The sequence below is a fragment of the Metopolophium dirhodum genome, chromosome 7, assembly GCF_019925205.1.
Source record: "Metopolophium dirhodum isolate CAU chromosome 7, ASM1992520v1, whole genome shotgun sequence".
Lineage (NCBI taxonomy): Eukaryota > Metazoa > Arthropoda > Insecta > Hemiptera > Aphididae > Metopolophium > Metopolophium dirhodum.
In genome coordinates this window covers 28,944,340-28,970,293 of record NC_083566.1, presented here as the reverse complement: position 1 = coordinate 28,970,293, position 25,954 = coordinate 28,944,340, and the positions used below count along the sequence as shown (strand labels likewise).

Sequence of the window (25,954 nt, the reverse complement as noted above, 5' to 3'; positions counted from 1 at the left end):
GCTTCTAAATTTTAATTTTGCAATTGTTTGTACATGATTTTTATAATAAATATATGATCTTAAGTCTTAACCTATAGGTAGAGAAAAAAATAGTTAATTTTCAAATTGAATAAGTAGTCCAAATGATAAGTTTTGTCTGTAAAACTTTTATACAATCATTTAAAAGTTTAAAATGTTTATTATAATTTATACCGAATTTATTTTAGAATTTATAATAAAATAATTTGGTGCACTATTTAGAATTGTTAGGGCATTTTTAAGTTTTTTTAGAACATTAAAATCATCAATAATAATTATGATAGTCAACACAAAAAAAACCAGGGGGGGGCAACTCCCTCTACGGACGCCACTGTACTCAGATACGTACATATGTATTATTCATAGTATTATGTAATATGTATTGTCCTCACATGCACATATAGTGAAATATGTATTTATATTATAAATGTATTCCAACTATTAATTACCAATTTATCATTGTTATAATAATTTCTAAGTAACTACACAAGATAATAACTTTCTATAAATATAGGTATGTTTTGCTCTAATATAATATAATAATGGTTAATCGAAAACCACAGAGCACCATCGTGCTACATTTAAAATCAGACAGGGGCAAAATAGCCACATTCATAACCGCTTGTAAAGGGGTTTAATATAGGCAATTTATTTTTTTTTAGAATTTTACATTGTCGGTACTATAATAGGTTGTTACTTATTAGAAGAATAGAACCACTTGTTGTGGACACATCAGTACCTATATCACACATATTATATTATATATTTATATCCAGATTAAATCAATATTTATTTTTGTCAATGAGAGTCCACGCTTTTTTAAGTGCAATAAGCGGACTCTATATTAATTGACGAGTAGGTACGCTCGTACGCATATATCATAAATTAATAGTAAACAAATATTAAATTAAATTCTTCCATTTAAAAGTGACTATCAAAAAAAGGTGGATAAGTGGATGCCGCTCTGCTATACAGTATACAAATTGCGAAATTGTACAAACGCATTTAAATATTTATACAGATTCTCAAACCAAGTTTATGGTTTATAAATAATGTAATTATTTTTATTTATATCATCATTATTATTATTATGTTCCTACTGCCCAACTAAAATATACCTACCCATTTAAAAAAAATTTGTATCTTTTTTTTTTATCTAGATAAAAAAGTATTTATCTTTATCTTTATCTAGATAAATATGAGTTAAGTTATATTTTAACTCTATCTAGATACATTAGAGTTGCATTATCTTTATCTTTATCTAGATAAAAAACTACTTCTAATCTGAACACTGGACTTATTTCAATAATACATTTTGACTTTATGGAATATTACCAAAAACAACTGAAAAAAGTCAAGTTATCTTAACTAGATTAGTTAGGTAAGTTCTAAGAAAGTTAATAAACTATTTATTGCCCATAACTTATAAGTCATAACATAACTTTGAAAAATGCACTATATTATATTTTATTGTAGTATCAGACATTATATTTTTTGTTTTTTATAATATACGAGTAAATAATGTAATGATAATAATAAAAAAGCGGATAAGTGGGTGTCGCTCTGCTGTACAGTGGGTCACTGTAATTGTGTAATGGATGGTTAATTTGAGACGGTTTGTGTTTGTCAGCGTATAGGATATTTTATATTATACCTATTTATATTGTTATTATTAATACGGTAGCCGGTTATTTATTTAAAATTATTTTCATATTATGATATTTGTATATAATAAGTTTCAAATACCCACGAATAATATTTTAAAAATATAACACAAAACTAAAATCGTTCTTTTTTATTTAAATATCTAATTTCGTCCAAATGAGCAAAATACGCTAATTATTATAATTTATAACTTATTTCTATTGAATCATAAGAAATTTGGGAAAAGTAAACAAGGGGGAACAATCATTAGGCATATTAATAATTAATACGCTGATAGCTATATTGCTATAAATACATTAGTTATTTTAATTGAAAACAGTAGAATACATTAATATAATATCATATAATATAATATTAAAACACTGTTATTAAAATAATTTAAATTTAATAAGTTTTAATAGTTCACAAAGGTACAAATTTCCGACCATAAAAAATTTGGCATCCCGGCAGTTGTAACCAATGCCCCCCTCCCCTAAATGCGGCCCCGATAATGTACCTATGTTGAATAGAAGTAATTGCTAAATATTTTACTGGGCCATATGTGTACAGTGTATTTATACACTTACTCACTCATACATTACTTAGTTACAATAGACCTTACCATAGGCGTGTCCACAAGCCCGGATTCAGACATTTTATTGAGGCCCAAGGGCCGAAGTTTGAACAGTGGCCCTTGTACAAAAAAAACAATAATAATGTATGTATTATTTAATATTAGGTACCTGTTATAATAAATATATATACGTATGAGGTACATACACTACATAGCAATACATAATGAATAATGTATCACTTTATTTATAAATTATAATTTACAAGCTTTTTTCCTCGCTAAATAACCATCAATTTTTTTTTAGGGATCGCAGTGTTATAGCCTATAATAAAAAAAGTAATGGACAAGTCTGAGGCCCCTAAATAAATTCTAATAAATTCTAACCTCCCTGGACCCCCCTTAATCCGGGCTTGCGTGTCCACTAGGGGGGGCGCAGTGTATGCACCTGCACCCCCTGCGATTTCAGGGGCACCATGAACAAAGATGGAGGGAAATAAAGTAATTGATAAGTTATTGAAAATCATAGAACTATTAACTAATGGACAGCCTAGAGAGAGAAACCAGTGGACGAGATACGAAAGAGAAAGATCTATGCGTTCGGGCATATCATGGAGGACCATTTACATTAAGTTTTTTCATCCATACGTATTAAAATATTATAGCCATGATCACGAATTAACAAATATTTTTAGGCAGAATCGCAGAAGCAGTTTTTGACCAAATAGATTTAGTTTTTTTTATGCAACTAAAAAACTTATAGCCACAAATATTTTAAATATTATTTAGATGTTTGTATTAGCATTTTAAAATACATCATATAAATTTCAAAATATTTTGACTCTTGCCCACATTTCTTGTGACACAAATCAAATACAATAATATATATAATATATTTTCAAAAAAAGTGCAGGAATTTAATACAACTAGAGAGTATAATATAACTAGAGAGCGCTAGTATTCTTGACACAGCAGCTGATTGTCTTAGCACTTTTCAGTTTCATTTTATAAACTGATAACCTGCTCCGTTCCGTATCTTAATTCGTGGCCATGATATAGATAGAATACATATAAAACACATGGCTGAAAAAACATAATGCAAATAATCCTCCATGATATGCCCAAACGCATAGTTCCTTTTCTCTCACTCTATATCGTCCCCAGACCTATAAACTAATGGACGATATAGAGTAAAAGAGAAAAGAGAATGTGGGGGAAATATAGTATCATAGCGTTTTCGATTTGACTATAAAAGTGTGCACTGAAATTGAACGGCACTACACTAGTGCACGGTGGACTATGCACTCGTTCATTTAAATCGAATACGAAATCACATGATTACATGTTTAATCATGGATGAATAAATAATATGTCATAATAATTTTTAACTATGATAAATAATATTTTATAACTTACTAAACTTATCGTAAATAATAATAATTAAAACAAAAATAATCAAATAAAGATGACGATTTCAAAACAAATTACCGGGGGAAAAAAATTTAATATTTTGACCCCGCAATAGAGAGTTGAGTTCATAGTTATAAAAACACTCACAAAATCGGCGGTGCAGAAAGTGCTCACGAGTGTTGCACTGCAATCAAATCGAATACAAAACACTCCACCAGTTCACAGAATATTGGTCAAATCGAATTCTTTTTTGCACTCAGTGCGCACCGAGTGCAAAAAGTGCGTCAAATCGAAAACGTTACCACGTCAATGATTACCCCCTTTATGTTCTTTCTCTCTTTTCTCTCTTCGTTCTTTCTCTTATATGATTGATGGCAGGGCGGAGTGGTATGCGCTGTCCATTAATTTATAGGTCTATGATCCCCACAGTCCACGAATTAAGATATACAGGATACGAAACGGAAATGTCTTATCAATGTTTTTCTGAATCCACCCGCGCTTCTCACGTTCAAAGTTAACCGGGAGAATAAGAAACTAATAGTTCATTATTCTCCCGGTTAACACAACAATCCTATAAAGTGCTAGTAGTCTAGCCGCAACGTGAGAAGGTGCGGGTTTCACTTATCACAGTTCGTTTCATATCCTTTATATCAGCGATTCTTAACCTGTGGTCCACGGCCCCCTGGGGGTCCGTGGCAGCCTTAACACATAACATACGTCAATAAGTGATATGAATGCATTATTACAATATTGTTGAATTATTATTATTTTTTTTTCATATATATTAATATGTAGATTTTACACCAAATAATTGTATTATTAATATTTATTAAGTATAATCAGTTTTTCTTATTCATACGAAATTTACATGCGTACAGCACTGTAGTCCCGGCAGTCTTATATTTACTGCCACTAAGTGCAGTTGATCGGTCATACTCAATTATGGTTTTATATTACCCATATTTATAAAAAAATTAATCGTAATAAGGTAATTATAAATGTGTATGTTTTGTTATGTCTACTTATGTAATTTGTTATATAAAATAATTATTATAATTTTGGTTATGATAACATGAGATGTTTTGTAAAAAAAAAAGTATTCGAAAAAAAATTGTTAAGGGGGTCCGTGATTTCTAGAAATCTTTCATCAGGGGTCCGTGATCTACAAAAGGTTAAGAACCACTGCTGTATATCTTAATTTAGAAGATCTTAGAAGATCTGTCTTAGAAGATCTGGTCGGACAACTATACATTATCAGCATTCCGCTTAGTGACGCAAATCCATTTCAAAATTTGGCCGCTGTACAATTGAGCGCTGCCCTGCAGACTTTTTTTGAGGTTATAGCATTATAGTATTATACAAGTTCAAAATAATCTTAGATCATATATTATGGATAGAGCTACTCGTAGTGGACCTATAAACTATAACTTATAGATCTATGGAGCTACTGGCTAAATATCTGAAGCCAACATAACTACTGTGAATATGTGCAATTGCGCATGCGCACGATTGGTACAACTGTTATCACGCGCAATTTATATCACCGCTAGTTTAGTGATAAATATGCGACGAGTACTAACACGCATGCGCAATAGAAATCAGTCACCTTGCGACTCGTCTTTATTATGTCTTCAACACCTAATACGTGTTTATATGGCAGTAGCTCTATCCATAGTATTTGATCTAAGTTAATAACCCTCGACCATATAAACTAACTAGTTTATTATAATTTATAAACCAACTAGTTTATATGGTCGGAGAAAATAATATATAATAATATAGTCCATAAAAATAACCCCGAATGCCATATAAATATTGTTCTTAACCTCAAAATAAGTCTAACCGGCAGCGCCTTTCGGCAACTTGGGAAATGTTTTTGCCTAATTAAGCGAAAATATTGTAATAGGCGGGAGGGTGGGAAGTTGTCTGACCTTATCTTCTAAGACCGTGATCTATAAGCAGGGGTGGTGTTAGGCGCAGTCCATTAGTTTATAGGTCTATGTTGAAAATAGTACCATAAAATTCCATATGATAATATTCCACTTTTTCCAATGCACATTTTTTCTAAAAACCACTATGACCAATATTGGTAAAAAATGAAAAATCTAGTAATTAAGAAAATTTGAAAAACGGATAAAGTTGTAGATAACTTTTGAAATAGTGGTTTTTGGGAATAAGAAAACATAGAAAATATTGAGTCATCGAAAAACGTACTTTTGGCAATTGAATACAATGGTAAAACTGGTAATAACGCTACTGGAAACCTGTTTTCGTTATCTACTCATCTGCAAGTTGTGTGATATGGTGACTGTACAGTGTTGAAATGTTGAATTCTTATCGTTTCTGGAGTCGGATGTTTAACGTCGGCTTTTGCCGTTTCCTGTCTAGTGTCTACAAAAACGTGTTGCATCTTATGTGTACTTAAATTTTTACAGTCGCTTTACCACTAGTCGCTACGATTATAAATAATTTCAATTCATTTTAAAATTCAATACATTGAAGTTTTTGGTGATTAAACCATTGAAGGTTAGTTATTTTTGATTTTCATTAAATGGCAAGGGTTACAGTTCATTGAAGTTATAAATTCATAAACTAACCTTTTATTGGTGCTCGTTTCTGGTATAGTTAGTATTGATGATATTTATTTGTAATCTTCAATACTACATAACATAGTTTCTTAACTAGTTTTAATTATTCATATTTTGAATTATAGCGCTGTTTGGTTAGAATGTGTGTTAAGAATTGAGAGTTTGAAATCATTAAAGAGTATTAGGTATTCACCAAAATAATACAATCTTTACTGGTTTTGATTATGATAGTTTTTAAACTTATTACATATTATATATAAGAACTAATGTTCTTAGAATTGGTTTTCCTTGAATGAAACAAAAGTTAAATTGATTAAAACTGATTGATCTAAACTTAATCTGCAGTAGAAATAGGTATAATATTTGATTTTTTTTGTTTAAAAATTCAAAATCAATTTTAGAATTGTGTATATTAATTGTTGACATTTAATATAAAGAAAGATTTATTTTATACCAAATTGAATTATAAATGAAATAAAGAGTGGATAGTGTTGGAATCTGCACAAATATAATATGTACCTAGTATTTTGAGGTATTATTTAATATTTTTATAGGTAGGTATGCTCACAGTTCTAAAAAATAGTTCTGAAAATAAATTTATCTCTGCTGCTATTTTATTCACAATAATTTAGATACCAAAATATTTATGTAATTGGAACAAATGCACTTTACCACCCAAGCAAATTTTTCGATTTTTTCTATATATTATGGTTATTTGTATTACTTATAGTTTGCGTAATTACGTTTATACGCATGCGCGCCACACTACTTTAATGCCGCACGCAGCGCCTATAGTTAATTTCAAATTTTTTTATAAGTATTTTAACGACTTAAGAATGATGGTGAAATCACAATTTTCACAATCAGCGCTGCGCTCGGACAAAAAAATCGAAAATATCCCTCGATTTGCTGTGTAAAACCATCTTGAAGAGGCCTCGGAATTAAACAAAGTTGTTAAAAAGCACATTTAGTGCTAGCGTTGCCACTCGCTCGATGTGCTGCGCTCGGACAACGATAAAAAACTTAATAAACATAGCGTTGCGCTCATGCATAAAAAACGCAAAACTGCCAACTTCCAAAAGCCATAACTTCAAAATTAAGTCCGACCAACAAATTCCGATTACACCATTGTTTTTAAATAGTTAAAATGAATAAGTTACAAAAAAAAAATCAAAAAATTTGCATGGGGTGGTAATGTGCATTTTAGCCATGTAATTAATTGTTTATAAAATACTATGCTAAAATTCAGGTATAGATACCTCAATATTGTTATACAAAATGAAGATTTAAATTAAACCATAGCAAGTCTACACACACCACCTTTACACTTAGACTAGCTCCTTCCCCTGAGGTAACTATACGATGCTCCAATCACATCCTCTCCTACAGTTAAATGCTTTGGGCTTACACTAGATAAAAGTTTAACATAGGCCCACCATATTAGAGTAAAAAGACTATAACTGAACAACCATTTTCGTATTCTCAAACCTCCAATTACTAAAAAACACTCCTCTCCTAATATCAAACTCCTTATCAATAAAACATTACTAAAACCAATCTGTACTTAGGCATCTAACTAGGGGGAAGTGCAAAAAAGACAAATCTAAATAAAATTCAATCTTTCCAAAACATTGCGCTAAGAAAATTAATCAATGCTCTCCCTTACATATCTAATCATACTCTCCATACAGACCGGAAATTAAAAACAATCCATGAAGAAGCCAAACACTTTTATAAAAGATTCCGTAACCGTTTTTCCTCTCACTCAAACCCTTTAATTAAAGACCTTTCCTCCCTCACAATCCCAGGCGTCCCTCCTAAACGCCTAAAACGCAAATGGTGCAGAGACCTTTTACAATTTTAACCCTAAAAAAAACATGTCTATATCACAAATGTGTCGATCACACGTTGGACCGGTCCCTAAATAAATTAATTTTATAACTTTTAAAAATCAACAATTAGTGTCATTATTGGGTTGCTTCTTTACTAACTTTTTTGTTTGTACTCTCATGTTATCTGTCTTATATCATGTATACTTATTATGTCATTCGATATAGATTATATATTTGGAATTAAAAAAAAAAAAAAGATACCTCAATAAGGAGGACATATTATAGTATTGGACTCCATTGCTTTTATTTTCAATTTTACCTTAAATATTGTAATTATTCTCTTTTTGCTGATGATTATGAATTATAAATATTATAAGTAAATATTTTATATTAGTTTTTAAAAAATGATTTTAGATTTGGTAATTAACAGTAGTACCTATGTGTTTAACTGTAGTAAAATATTGTTGTTCCCAAAACATTTGCTTATCTATTGATATAAGTTTTTTAATATGTGTTCTACCTTTTATACAAATTTTGATCAGAATGTTGTTTACTTAAATTAGTATTGTAGGTACATGTTTTTATATAGGTATTGCAATGTGAAATGTGTTCTAAATAACTAGTATATAGTACCTGTATTATGCGCTAATTATTTAATTGGTATTTAATTATTCTTACATTTTATAATATAATATTTTCTTTAGTCATATAATAATATGTTTTATCACTATAGTTTATTCTAAAGTATAGTGTGGTTGTATTTATTTAAATATTTTTTGTTATCTAAATTTATTTGAATTGTTATCTACACTAAAATTGTTCTGTAGACTATAAGGCATAAAAAAAATTTTAAGTTTCTTTTTAAGTTTAACGTGTTATTATAGTTAGATAGAACCGATTAAAGTAATTACAATTTATGCATATAAAAACAAAACAAAAACTAGTGTACGTAGGTAGTTAAAAACTAATATATTGAAAATTGGATTATTCTTCCTTCGGTTTGTGACATACATGGAAGTGATAGGCAACAATATAATTTAAACATTTTAATTTAGTCAATTTATATTACATATAGCTAACAATATTTTTAAAAAGTACTATTATAAAAATCTAGCTCAATTATCAGGGTTTTGTGTCTGAACACTCTGAACTATTTATTTGGGTTTTGGGTGCTGGATTTGTAGCGTGCTCAGGAAGGGATAATATGAATTATCGATTGTTTACAAACTCTGCTTATAACAAAGAAAAATGTATTCTCCCAGTATCATTTGCTAATGCAAAATAATTATAGTAATACCTTCACATTTTCAAATCTTTTAACACAATTTTCGTGTATAATATTTTTTTTATATAATATATTTTATTTTTATATGAAATAAAATTTTAAAAAAATCATCTCCTTTTCTCTATATCTTGGGATTGCACAACAATTTTCATTATTTATCAATTCCTCTTGAAAATTTAAAATTGAATTATCATACCTTCATTATATACATATATTATGGAGTCCTATATAAATCATTTCTATTTACTACCATTTCATATTTCTCATAATATGCTTAATAATGCATATTATTTTATATTAGATTGTAGTTTTATAAATTTTCTTAAAGATGAAATTAATTTCATAAAAATCACAGTACACGTGGAATGTGGACTAAAAGTATTATAATGTAAATGACGATGACTCATAATTAACCCATTATGTTTTTGGGATAAACTGCAGACATTTTTTTATGAATGATTTATGTGAAATTAATAATTTTAATTATGCCGTATGCTGTTGGTAAAAAAAATGAAGTCGCCTACATGTAAGTAGCGATGGTTGATTGGTAGGGAACAGATTTTATTGTATATACATATTTTTACATATTTTGGTGTAAATACATATTTTTACCGATTTCTGATGACGACAAACATCATCTACTTTATCGGCCTCCACGTATCGATATGTTAATGAAAGCCAAAATAACAAAATAAGTAATTTTTGACGAGAACTAAATACTCTATGTTATCAAAATTAAACACAATATTATTATGAACATTTATAAAAAATAAACAAATAATTTCAAATTTAGAAATTACTGAAACTACCAACGTTATTAATAAATCTAACAATTTTATGGAATATCTTAATTTAACTTGAATTGTGCCTTCAAATTTTTGTTTTTTGGTACATACGATTAAACTGGAAATCTAAAATATGCCCTTGTCAGAAAGCTTATGCATTGTTGAAAAAGCACAAAATAAATTAGAAAAATTAGAAAAATTCAAGGACACGTAGGAGAAAATTTAGTTAAAGAAAAATGTGCAATGTATTCTGGAAAAATCATGGACTAAAAATATGTAAATAATTAGAGACATACATATATACTACTAAATCCTACAGAGTCACTGAATGGAATTCACACCATCCGAAGCGTAACATTAATATTTGGAAATGAATCATTGCAATTTTTAACAATTGAAAGTATTTTGAGAGGAGTTTGGTTTTCATTAACAAGCAATCTGAATATTATTAATTCTGCATATAAATCTAACCCATCAATATCTTTTGATTCTCCATCAGTTAAACGATTTTGAAGGTCCATGCAATGTTTTAATATATCGGTATTGGCCAGTTTGGCCAATTTTCCAATTTGAAATAAGAAACCAAAGTCATCTTTATAAGATTCAAGTTATTTAAAGCATGTTTCCATTGAATTTATACCTTGATCAACAATATAAAAAAAATATTCTTGTTGAAAAATAGCTTCCGCATCATTTACTATATTATCGTCGCCTTCATAATTGAACATTTTCTTTTTTTTTTAAACGTCGTGTTTTATAATTTGTATCAATACCATTTTCTTCACAAATTTCTTTTGCAGCTATAACAGAATTTTCAAATCCTGTTTGTCTAAATGATTTAAAAACAAATTAAAGACTGCAACATATTAGTTGAGATGTCTATATCAATATATTTTACCTTGCAAACTTTTGCTAACAACATTCACTTCTACTAAAATCAGTGGCATCACAAACATTTTATTCTTAGGGGCAAATATTGAAGCTATCCACCCACCCACCCACACATAAAACTAAAACCTGCTAATGAATATATTTTTTTTAATTATTGATATTATTTTACTGTATTAAATAACATTAATATGACAAGTTACCTATTATTGAACCTATGTTCTTTTAATAAATTTAAGGTTGGAAGCTTAGTAAACTATTTTAGTGTATTAAAAAATAACAATAGTTAAAAAAAATATATATAATAATAATAAAGCATTAATCATTCAACATATGACTTATGAGTAGAGCGCGGATTTGTATGCACTTAAAAGTATTGAAATATGCCATATAATATGCAGTAAAAATCATGAAAATATGCAAAAAATATGCAGTAAAAATCATGAAAATATGCAAAAAATATGGAGTCAAAATCATAAAAATATGTAAAAAATATGCAAACATTTTATATTTATTTAAAATGTACAATACAACTTATAATAATCAATTACTTAAATAGGTACTTCATAAAAAAAAATTTAGGGAATTTTCTGAAAAACTTAATTTATTTTAAAATTGTATTTATTATTAAAATTAATAATCATGTGCATTTCAAGTTTTTCTTCTGTGAAGCTGTATTGTTTATTGGTTAGCATATTTTTAAAAACTGAGAACGAACGTTCGACGTCAACCGAAGTTATTGGGGAATATTTGAAGCTACTTAGTATTGTCGGGTCTTCATAAAGATCTTCGAGCTGAACGTTTTCGCGGTATGTCAATAACCGACTGACACAGCAAGAGCGATTAATTTTACGTCGTAATCGATTATTTATCTTATAAAGGTTTAAATAAATATATATATACATTATTATTTAGTGACTATGAAATTTAGTTTTAATTTGTCTACTTGACAAAATATTATTTTATACATTTTTTTAAATTTTCACTTCAATATGCAATAAATTTTGAATTTTGCCAAAATATGCAAAAATATGCAATAACCTTTAAATATGCAGAAATATGCAAAAAAAAATTACTCCATTAGCTTCAAATTATGATGATTCGTGGAGATAACTGACAACAATCCAAAAATATTAAAAGGAAAAAAATATGCAATTGCATAGAAATCCGCGCTCTACTTATGAGTATAATAAAGTTTTTTTCATTAATGTAGATGATGAAGCTAATTCATTTATGGCTTGATTTAAGTCTATATTTATATCAGTTTCACAGTTTAATAAGAGCAGACAATCTAGCCTTAATTGGGACATTGTGGATCTTAACCTTAACGAGACTTAATAATTTTAACCTTTGAAAATGTGCATTGAGCAGCAGATGTTACAGGAATGGTACATAATGCTTTATAAGCCAAGTATAAATTTGGAAATGCTGAAGTAAGATTAAATTTTGATAACAGTTGTAATATAGATGCTGTATTTTCTGTATTGCTTTTACAAGTAGTATGTTCTTGTTCTTGTTCATCATCATTTTCATTAGTGGACTCAATCATCGTCAGACTCTTGGGCATCATGTAACGTGTTTCCAAGATTTAAACCAGCTGAAGAATAAGCATTACAGAATGCTAAATATTTAGTTCGAAGAGATTGTATATTTAATTCTGGAATCTAACATCGTAGACCATCAAAACTATCACAAGGAAAATCCTGTGTTGAACTAAATAACTTAATTCTTTCTACAGATAAAAGACTCAAATCCTTTAATACTTCTCGTGCTTGAAAGTATCTAGAATTCAAAACAGTACTGACTAACACAAAAAAGTAAACTTGAAATTTAAATAATAAAGATGGTGTGTTGGCAACTTCATTAATTTCATCGTGCAAATTCTCTCCATCCATTCTTTTTTTCCTCTCCTAATTTTGACAACTTGAAAATCTTGTTCCTCGAGCTTTTCATGTATTACAAACTGTTTTACTTCATCAGTCAATTCATTGTATTTACGATCATTTCGTAATTCCTCAAGTTGTTTTTGAGCTGAATCTACTAAATTAATTGCTTCAATGAAATCTAATTTAGGAGACTGCATGTATACTGAAACTGGAGTTGTAATTTTAAATATCTTTTTCATGAATATCATCATTAAAATAAATTTTTAAGAAGTTACATTTTTAAGCTGACTTATAGCCTGCAATGACGTTTTACGATCATTTGATAATGTTAACTCCTCCAACTTTCAACAATAGCAATATATTTTTCATAAATGACGTCTATAGCTCTATAGCCCAACGTGTAGAAGATAGATATTTCAATATTCGGCATACTTGACCAGGATACAGCAATTTCTGGTGGTTAATAAAACAAGCTGTGCGTTTTCTCACTCAAAAATACTCAACCAATGCTTGAATTTCTCCAAAAGTCCAAAAAAACTACGAGTTATTGAATGACACAGTATCTGCTTAAATAATATCTTACTTACATGAAGTTGGACTAGATGGTATATTATCTTCATTTAAAACACTTTGATCATCAATGTCCATACAATTATGTTTTAATGTTACAGTGGTACTGTTGCCAATAATATCAGTTGTAATATCTCATAACAAAATGTAAATACTCTAAGTTGTTTTTTTTTATTTTGAATAAAATGAGTAGTTAGAACTTAATTCTTTTTGAGGAAATATTGAATAACACAGTATCCATTTACCTAATTGTTTAAATAATATCTTACTTACATGAAGTTGAACTAGATGGTATATTATCTTCACTTGAAATACTCTTTAAGTTGTTTTTTTATTTATAGTAAAATAGGTAGTACTTTATAATTGAAAAGATGACACATGCAAATTAAATTTCAACAATAATCAGAAATTTTCATAATTTATTATAAATTATTGGTTTAGGAATCCTCATAAAATGAACTAATCCAAAATTATTTTACTTACCTTCTTTTGGTAAATCGTTAAGTTGATCTATTGTGTGTTCTTTTATAAAAAAATTTGAAACGTCACCCATTGTTTTTGTGTTTTTTCACTTAACTACATCATATGCATGTAATGTCTTCCAATTTGTATCGTTTAATTTCATTCGTTTTTTTTTTTCCATATAAACAAACATAATTATTCGCGTTTGACATTTTACAAATACGAACGTAACAAGCAAATTTGAAAGGTTATAAACTAAGTGTAATAGGTGACAGTACGGTTAAGTCAACGATAAAGTAATAATTTTTATAATTTTATAAAGCAGAATTTATCATGTGCATGATTCACGGCTAGTGATAGAAAACAGGCGACAGCCAATGTTTTATTTTGATAGTGGTCAATAATTGATTCGTGTAAATAACATATTTTCCATCTATTTATAAAAACAGAATTGAAAATAATTTTATCGTTCTGCATGTCGCATGTAGGTATATGTTTTTATACATACTATGACAGTATATAAGTTTATATTGTTCTGTGTTTATATTGTGCCCCGCACTCCGGAGATAAGAAATATACCAAACTATTCATGAAAATTTCTTAATTTCCAGTATTAAATACTATACACCATAGTGCCATACTCCATAATATACGATACACCTTACATACAACAATACAGCATAATACGTTTTGTTACCCATGTACTAATGTACTGACAGCTGATTCCTAGAATAAAATATTTATATGTAGTTAAATAAAAAAAATATTTTTATGACCTAACAAATTTACTCACCCACCCACCTAAAATTGTTTACTAACTAGCCTCAAAAAATAAGGTCGTGACGCCACTGACTAAAATACTATACCATATAGTTAAACTTAGAATAAATTCAAATGTACTGATTTCATTTGCCAATGACTGAGTTTCACTTCTTGTCATTGTGTTACTTACCTTTCTTGATACTTCATTCAAGGCTTCTTTGGTAGCTGATAACAAAGGGCTTTTACACTATTTACTCGACTTTTCCACCTAGTTTCTGACCACTTTTTCACAGTCAAAAATTCACAATGCTTTTGAAGAATATCCCATCGACTTGTAGACGCTGCAAATATTGTATAGACACACTGAAAATGTTGAAGCCCGAACTGAATTTTTCACCGATTATATAAGAACCAAATTTAAGTTATGTGAAGCACAAGGTGTGAAAAATGCTGTAGGATTTATATTATTAATCCTAGTTTGTACTCCTTGATATTTCCCAACCATATTGGAGCCATTATCGTAGGCTTGACCTCTACAATCCATAATATTAATACCATACTTTTTCAGATTGTCCAAAAGAATATTAGCCTGACTTAGTCCTGTTGTTGAGGAAACTGGTATAAAATCTAAAAAGTACTCTTCAATATCTGGACATTTTGCTTGACCATCATACTAACCATCATATTTACTTCGAATCATGAGTGACAATTGTTCGTTGTGGCTAATATCAGGCGTGCAGTCCATAATAACTGTATAATATTTAGCTTCTTTTATATAATTAATAATTTTATTTCGGATATTATTAGACATTATATTAATAAATTCATTCAGTATTTCTTGACCCAAATAATGTAAGTACATGTGTTTCAGTATTTTTTATTCTTCTAACATGTTCTATAATTACTGGATCAAAATTGCTTAGCATTTCAATTGCTCCTAAAAAATTACCATTGTTAATAGGTAGATCCATAACATATAATTGTATTATAGATATTATAAAATGTATGTTATGGGAAATATACACACTTCCCATGGACATTTGAACTGAGAATACAAACAAATTATTTTTTATGCAATATTTTCTATTAAATTTACTATTGCTAATAATTACATAATATTGATGAAAAACAAAAAAAAATAATTAATTTAGTATTAATAATTACATAGGTACCTAATATTGATGACACAACATCATGAGAAATAAATAATAATAAGGCAGACCATGGTAATAATAACTCAAAATAATTGCATATTTTCGTGATTTTTTACAAAATTTGAACTTAAAATAATTATAAAAAAATATTGTAACTATATATTTTTAATAATTTTCAACTGCCATTGTAACAATATATAATACATTTTATGGTGTAAAGAAAAGGCTAATATAAACATTCAGTGAAAATTGCATGTATTCTTCTGTAATTTGTTTTAGACTTACACCTAAAACCAAAACTGATTTGATCGAAATTGATTGTCGAAAACCAACTTGGCGTAAAAATTCCTTTTTTACTTAATTTTTTTTTTGTTTTTCCCTTTAGAAACCTACTGGGAATTTTTTACTTTTGACCCCCAATGTACCAAGTATCAGTAAAGATACTATTGAAGAAATCATTTTTACCGTTCTAAAAGGTGATGACACAAAGAAAAAACACACTTCATTGTAAAATTAATACAATTAAGATTATTTAGATTGTTACTTAGATTCATTGCTCCGCTCAGAATCTAAAATAACATTAAATTAGAAATTGTCAAAAAATGAATAGATAATCATTATAAAACTAGCATAGCATAGCCAGCTTTAGAAAACAATGCAAAATGCATTGAATTCCTAGCCTTATTGATAGAATACAACATAACCACATGCAGAACAAAGTCAAACTGTTAAACCTTTAAAACATAAACTTATATAATATTTTAATCATGAAAAAAACATTAAAGTGAGATTTAATCATAAAAAAAATTATATAAAACAATATATTTTATGGTTCAGTTTCATTATTTTATTTGCAGTATAAAAATCAGTTATTGTACACAATTTCAAAATATGATTAGGAAGTAGAAATTCATTCCCAAAGTTCCAAGATAATTAATAAGAAGTTATTTGTTATCTACTATAATATACACTTACTTAATAACTATTTTACTTTGTTTAATTTAAAATAAATAATATTCTATTTAAATTATTACCACACTTAACATGATTTAAAAATCTTTATTAAAGAATATCACAACTATAACCCAGTTATTTTTAAAGTATTTGTATTTGATACCACTAATTTAATTGAGTAACCATTTATGTATTTTAAATTTTTGAAGTAATATTATGTTGAAGAAACATTAATTTTGTTTCATTTGCAGGAAGAATTGTTGGATATTAACAATCTTGGTTTTGTCCTAGCAAAAGATTGATGTAAAGACCCAACAGTTGTGATATCTCTTGTCACATTTCCATTAAAATTTAACTCTACTGAGCATTTTACCTTACCATTGGATACTATTGATCAACTAACTAATATGAATAATGATTGATAATATGTTTTAAATAAATTATTTTTATCTATGCTTTCAATAACAATAGATGAAATACTATATATAAATAATGAATAATTTTATTCTATTTATGCCACTGATTCAACTGGGAAATTCCCATTTTTTAATGATTAATACCATGATTGCATACCCAGTTACAATACAATAAACATCACACGTTTAGTCAGTCATCGGTAAAAAAGACCAAGGAAAAAAAGAACACAGAAATAAAAACACTGAAAAAAAGAAAAATTTACAATTTTTGAAATTTTTAAAAATGTTAAGAAAGTACCAGTGGCACAACTATGGCTGAAATGTTGGGAGGGGGGGCTGTAGCCCCACACCTCCATATATGTTCACTTAAAAATATAATAAAAATCATACAAACAAAATCAATTATGTGATCCAATCATAAAAAGTTATTTTACCGTATATTATACCACTAGTTATATTTTATGATAAAGTATGAAAAGGTCACGGTGATATCTACATAGAGAATTTCCAGTAATAAAAATGTATTTTACTCTATATTATACCACAAGTCATATTGTATTTAATATAATATAGAGATGAAGATTTGTATTTTTAAGGAATTTACATGCTGGTCGTATAATTATGTATCGGTCAAAAAGTCTGTTTTGAAAATGTTCGATCATTCGAAATATTTTTATTTTAGTATCTTTTAAATATTGTATCTATCTATATTAAGTAAAACTTCTAAAATCTACTTCTCATAATAATTATTATTTTTTACATATCATTAAATATTATTAGGAAACGTAATATTTTATTTTGGGGATATATTATAATGTATAATATAAAGGTATTAAGCAAATAATATTATTGTTAATATTTGAAAATTATAATATAAATTATAAATATTAAAAAATAAGGTAATTAAATATTTGAGTAAATAAATAATTGATTTTGTTTGTATGATTTTTATATTTTTAAGTGAACATATACGGTGGTGTGGAGGCATCGCCCCCCACAGGTTACTTTTCATGTAATGTCAAGTGGGGGCTACAGCCCCCCAATATTTCAGCCACTGGTACTTTCTTAACATTTCAAAAATTGTAAATTTTTCTTTTTTTCCGTGTTGTTTTTTCTTGTTCTTTTCTCTTTTCCGTTGTCTTTTTTTCCGGGATTCCGTTTAGCCATGTCCCCTGCTATACTATCTTTAATCGTGGCTATGTCCAACCATGACAAAATTAACAGGCATGTCAGCTAAAATGTAATTTTCGCTATCGTCGCGCATGTTCCCCAGACATAAAAAAAATAATATAAAATGGAAAATGTAGATTATTGTATAATATTTTAGCGGTTTTTCGAAGCCTGGGGAACATTTTACCTCAATTTTATGCGCAGTGTTATCGAGCTGACATGCCTGTTAATTTAGTCGTGTGTCCAACTACACGGCAATTGGGTTAATCGTGTGGTAACCTAACCATTCGCGCAACTAGGGGGGCTTAGCCCCCTAACCAATATTTTGCCCCTCCAAAAAAATATCCCATATTGATTTATATTATATAAGCCCCTATGGATTATTTTAAATAAATAGTTAAGTTAGGTGAGAAGTGGGCTGTAGCCCCCTCCCAAATTTTAACCCTAGTTGCGCAAATGAACCTAACCTAATCAACCAATCGCAGACAGTTTTTTTGTGATCGTATATCCAACCTAACCAGGCTTTCAACATCCAACGGATTTTGTTCAAAACTTCGTAATTTTCGGTATTTTACGTTCCACAAGTCAACAGCTCGTTATTGGCTAACCTGTTTTCTTTGTGTTTACCAAGAATCTGGGAAATTTGGCAACGGCGTCCCTTTTTAACCATGTTGCCAAATTAACGACTTGACCCTGTTTTGTTGTTAGTCTTATTTGTAATATTTCGATCGTTTTTGAGTCGGGAGCCTAGAAGAGGATGACCGATATTATAAGATGAGAATTTAGAAATAACTGTCTTTGTTTTGTATTCGTCTTAAATTATATTAAAAAAAATGAAAATAACTTGTAAAATTGCGTCTCGCAAGCATGCAACTGTCGTTTGTGATAACCTCTGCGCGGCAACACTGTCTTTCTACTACGCGTTCCTTGTCATTGTTTGCCTAAAAAATGATGCCCTGGTATCTACTGTCCCACTCCATTACCTGTTTCATACGGTTTCTTGATGCCCGTCTCGCATTGGTGTAGACATATTATTTAATATTTATTGTGGTATTCCGTGTTCATCGGGCCTGCTCGTGGTTTTGTTCGTTCTGCGTTCCCCTGTCGTACCAACAACCAAGATCTCGGATTCCGGTGACATTTTGATAGTTGAAATCTTCAGCGGGCTTACAACACCGTCGTTCGTCGATCGTTTCGATTTCATTTCGGCTGCTCGTGTGCCGCGGCTGTCCACTTGGCGGATCTTCAAGAAATTCATATCGAGTACAATCCGCCGAAACTCCGTCTGATCCAGACAATCCGTAAGTTGCTTTCATTTTACTCGCCGCGTAATCGTGGTGTTGGTCGCGCGTTGCGGTAAACGGCGTTCGTGTATAATCGCAGCAACCTTGTCAGCATTTTCTTCAATGTTAATCGATTCGACTTGCAGAGTACCTCAGCTTACGCGCGGTTTTTTGTTATATTATGCGTACTGACTTGTAGAAATGTGTATTTTAGATTCCGATGTCCTGGGCTATGAGTTGAATTAAACGATTACCCCTAAGGTGGCCATATCGCTGAGTGCTAAATGTACGTCGCATATTTGTCGACGGGCTACTCTGAAAATGTGTTTGTTTTGATACTTAATTTACTCAAACAGATGGATTTTGTACGTTTAGGGCCGTTCTTACAATGTCCGGTTAAAGTTAATCGACACTTAACCCGCCGAATTCTGCCGTTAATAAAATCTGTTATTAGTCGGTTAGCGTTATCCAATGCTCTACCAGACATTGTAAGAACGGCTCTAAAAGTAGCAAGTGTAACGTACACTTAGGTGTACGTATCAGGTTGGCATAAACTGCAGGCTCGATGTTTGATATTTTATTGAATATTTTTCAATTTACTTGTACTTGAACCCTTTATAGACTATAAACAACAAGGTATGGTCGGAGATTTTTGACAGTTAGATCCTTTGGTAGGCATGTGACTGATTTTACTTGTTGTATTGTCATTTTTTATATTGTAATAACTAAGACAATTTAACACTACAGTTTGAGATCAAATAACTTAACAATTTGCACAGACAAGTTAACGAGTAGGTTACCGAAAACCCCAATCCAATATGTCTACCTATTTGTTGTTGTGCTTACAGTAGTTATCAGCTATATAATTTAAAAATCCAAAACTATAATATTTTGTATTTACCTCATAACATGTACTATGACAACATTATGTCATCAATAAATATTATTTTCAATGGAGATTATAATAGATATTAACGTGAAGTAGCAGTTTTCAACTTTTATTAAACATGTTTTCTAAAATTATAAGATAACTACAAAAACATGGTATTGTCCGGAGTCGCCCCATTTTACAGTAAGTTATGTGTTAGTAAGGTATACATCTCATTATTCTCATGCATGTATCTACAATGTCCTTTTAAACATTTGTGTGCCACAATATATTATAGTTTTGAATAGGTATACCCATATATTTTACCTTTTAGTCAATACAGATGTTTGAAATATTTAAAATGGTTCTTGCCACCATTTTATTTTGTTATCAAGTCAATTTTACCCCAGTTTGGCGACATAGTATATATTAAGTAACATAACCTAATAATCTAGATCAAGGAACGTTTTCAATTTAAACTATCTGCGAGCGAAATTATAAATTTTAAATTAAAATACTAGTGAATACATGTCACATAATACTGTAGGTAAAGTCAACATAAAATAGTTACTACAATTAATTGATTATTGAATAGAATTTCTGTAAATTTTTGAATATTGATGTGGTTTTATTTTAACTAATATATATTGTCTTTAAATTAAATTATTTTTTACAGAAAAATGTCTGGTATTGCATTAACTCGATTATCAGAAGAACGTAAAGGATGGAGAAAAGATCATCCATTTGTGAGTACTTATATGTTTTAAAATACTACATGTCTACATGTTATGATTTGAAACAATTTTTTTTATCTCAAGGGTTTTGTGGCTAAACCAGGCAAAAATCAAGATGGCTCATTGAATCTTATGATTTGGGAATGCTATATACCGGGGAGAAAGAGTGTAAGTATTAATAACATTTTTTATTTAATTTAATTTTGATTTAAAGGTACTAAAGAAATGTTCACTAAATTAAAAACATAATGTTATGTTCTAGTTCTGAGCATACCTAAATCTGTTTCCTAGCTATTTTATATAAATTAATTAATATCGTCTATTAAAATCATTTTGTAAAACATTATCTGCATTCATAAAATTCTTATTGTATAATATATAAAGTATGTTAATTAATTGGAGTTATCAGCTCTAATTTGAAATATTATGCAGATGTTGTAATGCAGTTTTTTATAATGAAATTTATGACTAAAAAAACTGGTGTATGACCAATGCTTCCCTTTTATCACGGTCTAAATTTCAAATACACAGTTTATAATTTTAAAAATTAAAATAATACTATTTTTAAACCTGTTGAATTTTGAATGAATGAAAGCAACATACATTTTCAAAAATAGAACATAATATTGTAAAATTTAACTGATGCTAATCAAATAGTTGATAAAGAACACTTTGAAATTGTATTCAATGTTTTTATTTCTTCAATATAACTATCATGGGAATTTTTTTCTTTTATGATGTGTCTTTAGGCCCAAAAATATATGATATTTTTTTTTTATATTAAATTATACATATTTATCGTTATTTAAAATTTAACAAATAAAACAAAAATACGTAATTTATCTACCTTCTTTAAGCTAATATATTATATATATATTAAAAAAAAACTCTAAAACCAATATAATAAATATTCCGCTTGGAATTAAAAGAAAATAATGTCCAATGTATGTATGTATAAATATGTATGTATTTAATACATTTTAAATAATTTATATATTAATATTTTCATTTAGACCCCTTGGGAAAATGGAATGTATTTCTTACGTATGATCTTCAAGGACGATTATCCATCGAGTCCACCAAAATGCAAATTTGAGCCTCCATTATTCCACCCTAATGTTTATCCCTCCGGTAAATATAATATAATCCATCTTTATTATTCATATCTATAATATAATTTATCGTAATATTAATCGTGATTAACTAGGTACTGTGTGCTTATCGCTATTGGATGAAGAAAAAGATTGGCGTCCAGCTATTACTATTAAGCAGATATTGTTGGGGATACAAGATCTATTAAATGAACCCAACATCAAAGATCCAGCTCAGGCAGAGGCATATACTATTTATTGGTAATTACTTTTTAATATAAAATATACTGTTGTTTCAAAAATATTTTTATAAAGTATTAGGTAGGTAAACTCTAAGGTTGATTATGGGTACTCACATGTGTCGTTTCCGTCTTCCAAACCTATAATATGACAAATGTTTGTGTTGTTAGCTTTAATATTATAATGAATTTATCATTATTTAACTTATAGTTAAAGGACCATAGAACGTAAAAAGTAAAATAGTTGCTACTCTTAAAATTTATATCTGACCATTGCTTCCCCATAAAATCGCCAGGCTAATTTTATTTTTGATGTCACTCCGCGCCGCTACCCTATATACATACATCTATTTGTAATTTTTGTATGAGAACCGTGGCAAAGTACCATATTTATTGCCAAGTTTATAATATTGCCCATCCTCAATAGACACAACTGCAAATATAATATTTCTTGGGTCTGCTCGTCCTCCGGTTAAAAGACTTTCACACTGTCTTCAATGTTGGCTGGGGAAAATTTATGAATAGACCTAAATTTCATTTTTTCAGCTTGATTTAGTAAGTAAATTTTAGATTTTTTTGGGTTGATTTCTGTAAAAAAATAATTATTTGTTATCAGGAACAATATAAGTAATTTCAAATATCAATATCTAAAATCCAATTTAAAACACTTGACACTGTACTTCGCGTGTGAAAACTGAAAACAGACTAACAACACATAAACGCGCAACATCGTGTTTTTATAGCATATACAATAATAACAAAAATGTCGTGCAATTAAGATAAATATTAATCCCATATATATTATATTGTTCACTTTTTCGGTAAAATAACTGACTAACTCTGTTATAGGTTAATTTATCAAGATATTATACTCTGGCACGTTTTATTATTGTATAGAATTCTAACAAAATCTCTATTTAATATATAACTTTTCACATTATCCGGATAATGTTGATATTTCATGTTTATAAACGAAAAATTACACATTAGCCAAAACGGATGACTAAAATGTCGATTTCATCCAAATGTTAACATATAAAGGGACATATATGCTATATATATAACCTGTCTACACTACATAAAATAAAATATTTTTTTTTTTAATTCTATTTAATCTAATTATTTAAGTTTAAAATAATGTGCTCCAAAGTTTCCTAAAATTGTTCTGTTACCGACAAATGATAATATAAAATAAAGGACCATAATACTACGTTTGGAGCAGTGAAAGGTTGAAAAATTCAGTTTTTTTAATAAATATACATTCTGATGTCTGATACATGTTATGTTTAATTTATGTTTTTAAGTATAGAAATAGTAAGAAAATAACAAACATCAATGTAGAACTTGTTAAGGAATAAAATATGTAAAATGTATTAATTTTATATCAAAAAACATACATTTTCTTAAAAAACCGTAGAAATATTGAAATAGTTATTTACTAATATAAAGATATTACTATAATCTACTTAATTATTAATTGTGTAATACTAATTGTACGTGGAAGTAATGATCACTTACAATTTTTAAGACTACTTTTTTCTGTTCATGGTTCTTTAAAATGCTATCTTTATTAATAGGTTTTCTTTTATATGATTTCAATTTTTCAGAAGAACTGTAGAATTTGCATACATAATTAAATATTATGAAAAACACTGATAATGTACTAAGTTAATTTAGATAATAGGTCAATTTACATTAATACTAAAGATAATGTTAAATTTAAATAGCAGAAGGTATGTTAATTTTTATAACTTTTTTTTAGCCAAAATCGTGTAGAATATGACAAGCGTGTCCGAGCACAAGCCAAAGCGATGTCCAGAGCAGAATAAGTTACAGTTGGCAGAGAGAAGATAATGAATTTATTTGTTTACCCTACTAAAATAGTAACAATTCTCAATAAATTTTTCACTTCTGTAAATCAGTAAGAAATATCCAAATGTATCATTATCAACATTAAATTGCCTTCTCTCTTTTTTTTTTACATTAAAAGATTATATTCTTTTTTTTATTATATTATAGCTGTACTATTATTTATATTAACTACTACATTGTATTTATAAATATTTTGAGAACAAATCGATTTAATGCTACTTTTCTTATACAAAAAGAACAACAATGACCAGTCATTAGTCTATCTTTGTCTTGTTATTGTGTGATGAACAACTCAAAAGTGAACTAATGATTGGTCAAAGTTTATTAGGGCTCACATAGTCACACAGCAGAATCTAATTGTTAATTATTGTTGAAATTGTACTGTGTCATCACCGATTAATTTCCATAACATTTTGCGTCTGTGTGACTGATTTTATAAAATTAAATTTTTTCTTTACACATTTAAAATGACAAATGAATTTTCTTGTACTTTTTTTATTCTTATTTTTTTTTATACTATTGAGATGTCTTCAAGAATTGGTTAAACTAAATGTTCATATTATGTATATGTTTTTAGATTGTGTCCAGGGGTTTATTATTTTCATTTCTAGTTGCCAAAACCATTATTTAATAACCTAAAAAAAAATAGTTTTCAGGTAACTTCCTGATAATCAGTGGATGAAATAATTTAAGTGGATAATAGGTCCAAACCGGGCAGGGATTTTGAGATTTACGATGGAAAATTTTGTTTATAAATGGTTGCTATTGGTTATAAGAAAAATAATTAGTAGATATTAGTATTTATCATTTTATTAGTTGCTATCGGTTAATCAGTACAATCATGCATCAAATCGAATTTCCGTGCATTGCCTAATAAGGATGCTTAGTGGCTGAGTTAAATTCACTGCTGCGAGTTACAATCAAAAGGAGTTTACGGTCAACAAAGTCGTCTGTGCTTGGGATCAGCTGGTAATATTATAAACAAAGTATCAGATATGATTGACCAATTCTATATTTACACAAATAAAGGGTCGCTGTCCGGAACGTGGACTAGACTGCTCATTTTTGAGTCTTCATTTTTTTTTAATGCGGGCATTGTCCACCAGGGGCGCTAAGAAGGCTGATTTTGGTCTTTCTATTTACGGTATACTTATTTGACTTTACTTTTACTGTTTAAATTTGGTCGTGTTTTATGTTTTCTTAAAAATGTTGTGACTTATAACACAAAGTTTGTATTGTCGGATGTCCAATTTTCGCGGTTATATTAATACACAGGCGCAACCATGGCTAAATGTATAGGTATGATCGCAACTTTGTGATACGCAGGTGTCAAGGTGCCACTGGCAGTGAATTTTATCACTTCGATTTATTTGCTAACAAAACTATACATATTATTGATTTCTTTGCTAAATAAATCCAAAAATCACTGCCAGCTGAGATTCCTTTCCATGCTAAAACATGCAATAATTGTA

General features: G+C 28.8%; 1 protein-coding gene across 2 annotated transcripts; it reads left to right on the top strand.

Annotated features, from left to right (window-relative positions):
- Window positions 1-6,089: 6,089 nt before the first annotated feature.
- Window positions 6,090-24,961, top strand: LOC132948981 (SUMO-conjugating enzyme UBC9-B). 2 transcript variants are annotated; one of them, XM_061019714.1, is made up of 6 exons: window positions 6,090-6,169; window positions 21,223-21,292; window positions 21,365-21,448; window positions 22,294-22,411; window positions 22,488-22,632; window positions 24,373-24,961. In XM_061019714.1, the coding sequence occupies exons 2-6, from the start codon at window positions 21,227-21,229 to the stop codon at window positions 24,437-24,439; spliced, it is 480 nt and encodes a 159-aa protein (XP_060875697.1). In that variant the 5' UTR covers window positions 6,090-6,169; window positions 21,223-21,226; the 3' UTR covers window positions 24,440-24,961. The 2 variants fall into 2 exon arrangements, with proteins under 2 accessions (XP_060875697.1, XP_060875696.1); XM_061019713.1 differs by lacking the exon at window positions 6,090-6,169 and adding an exon at window positions 19,369-19,696.
- Window positions 24,962-25,954: the final 993 nt, after the last annotated feature.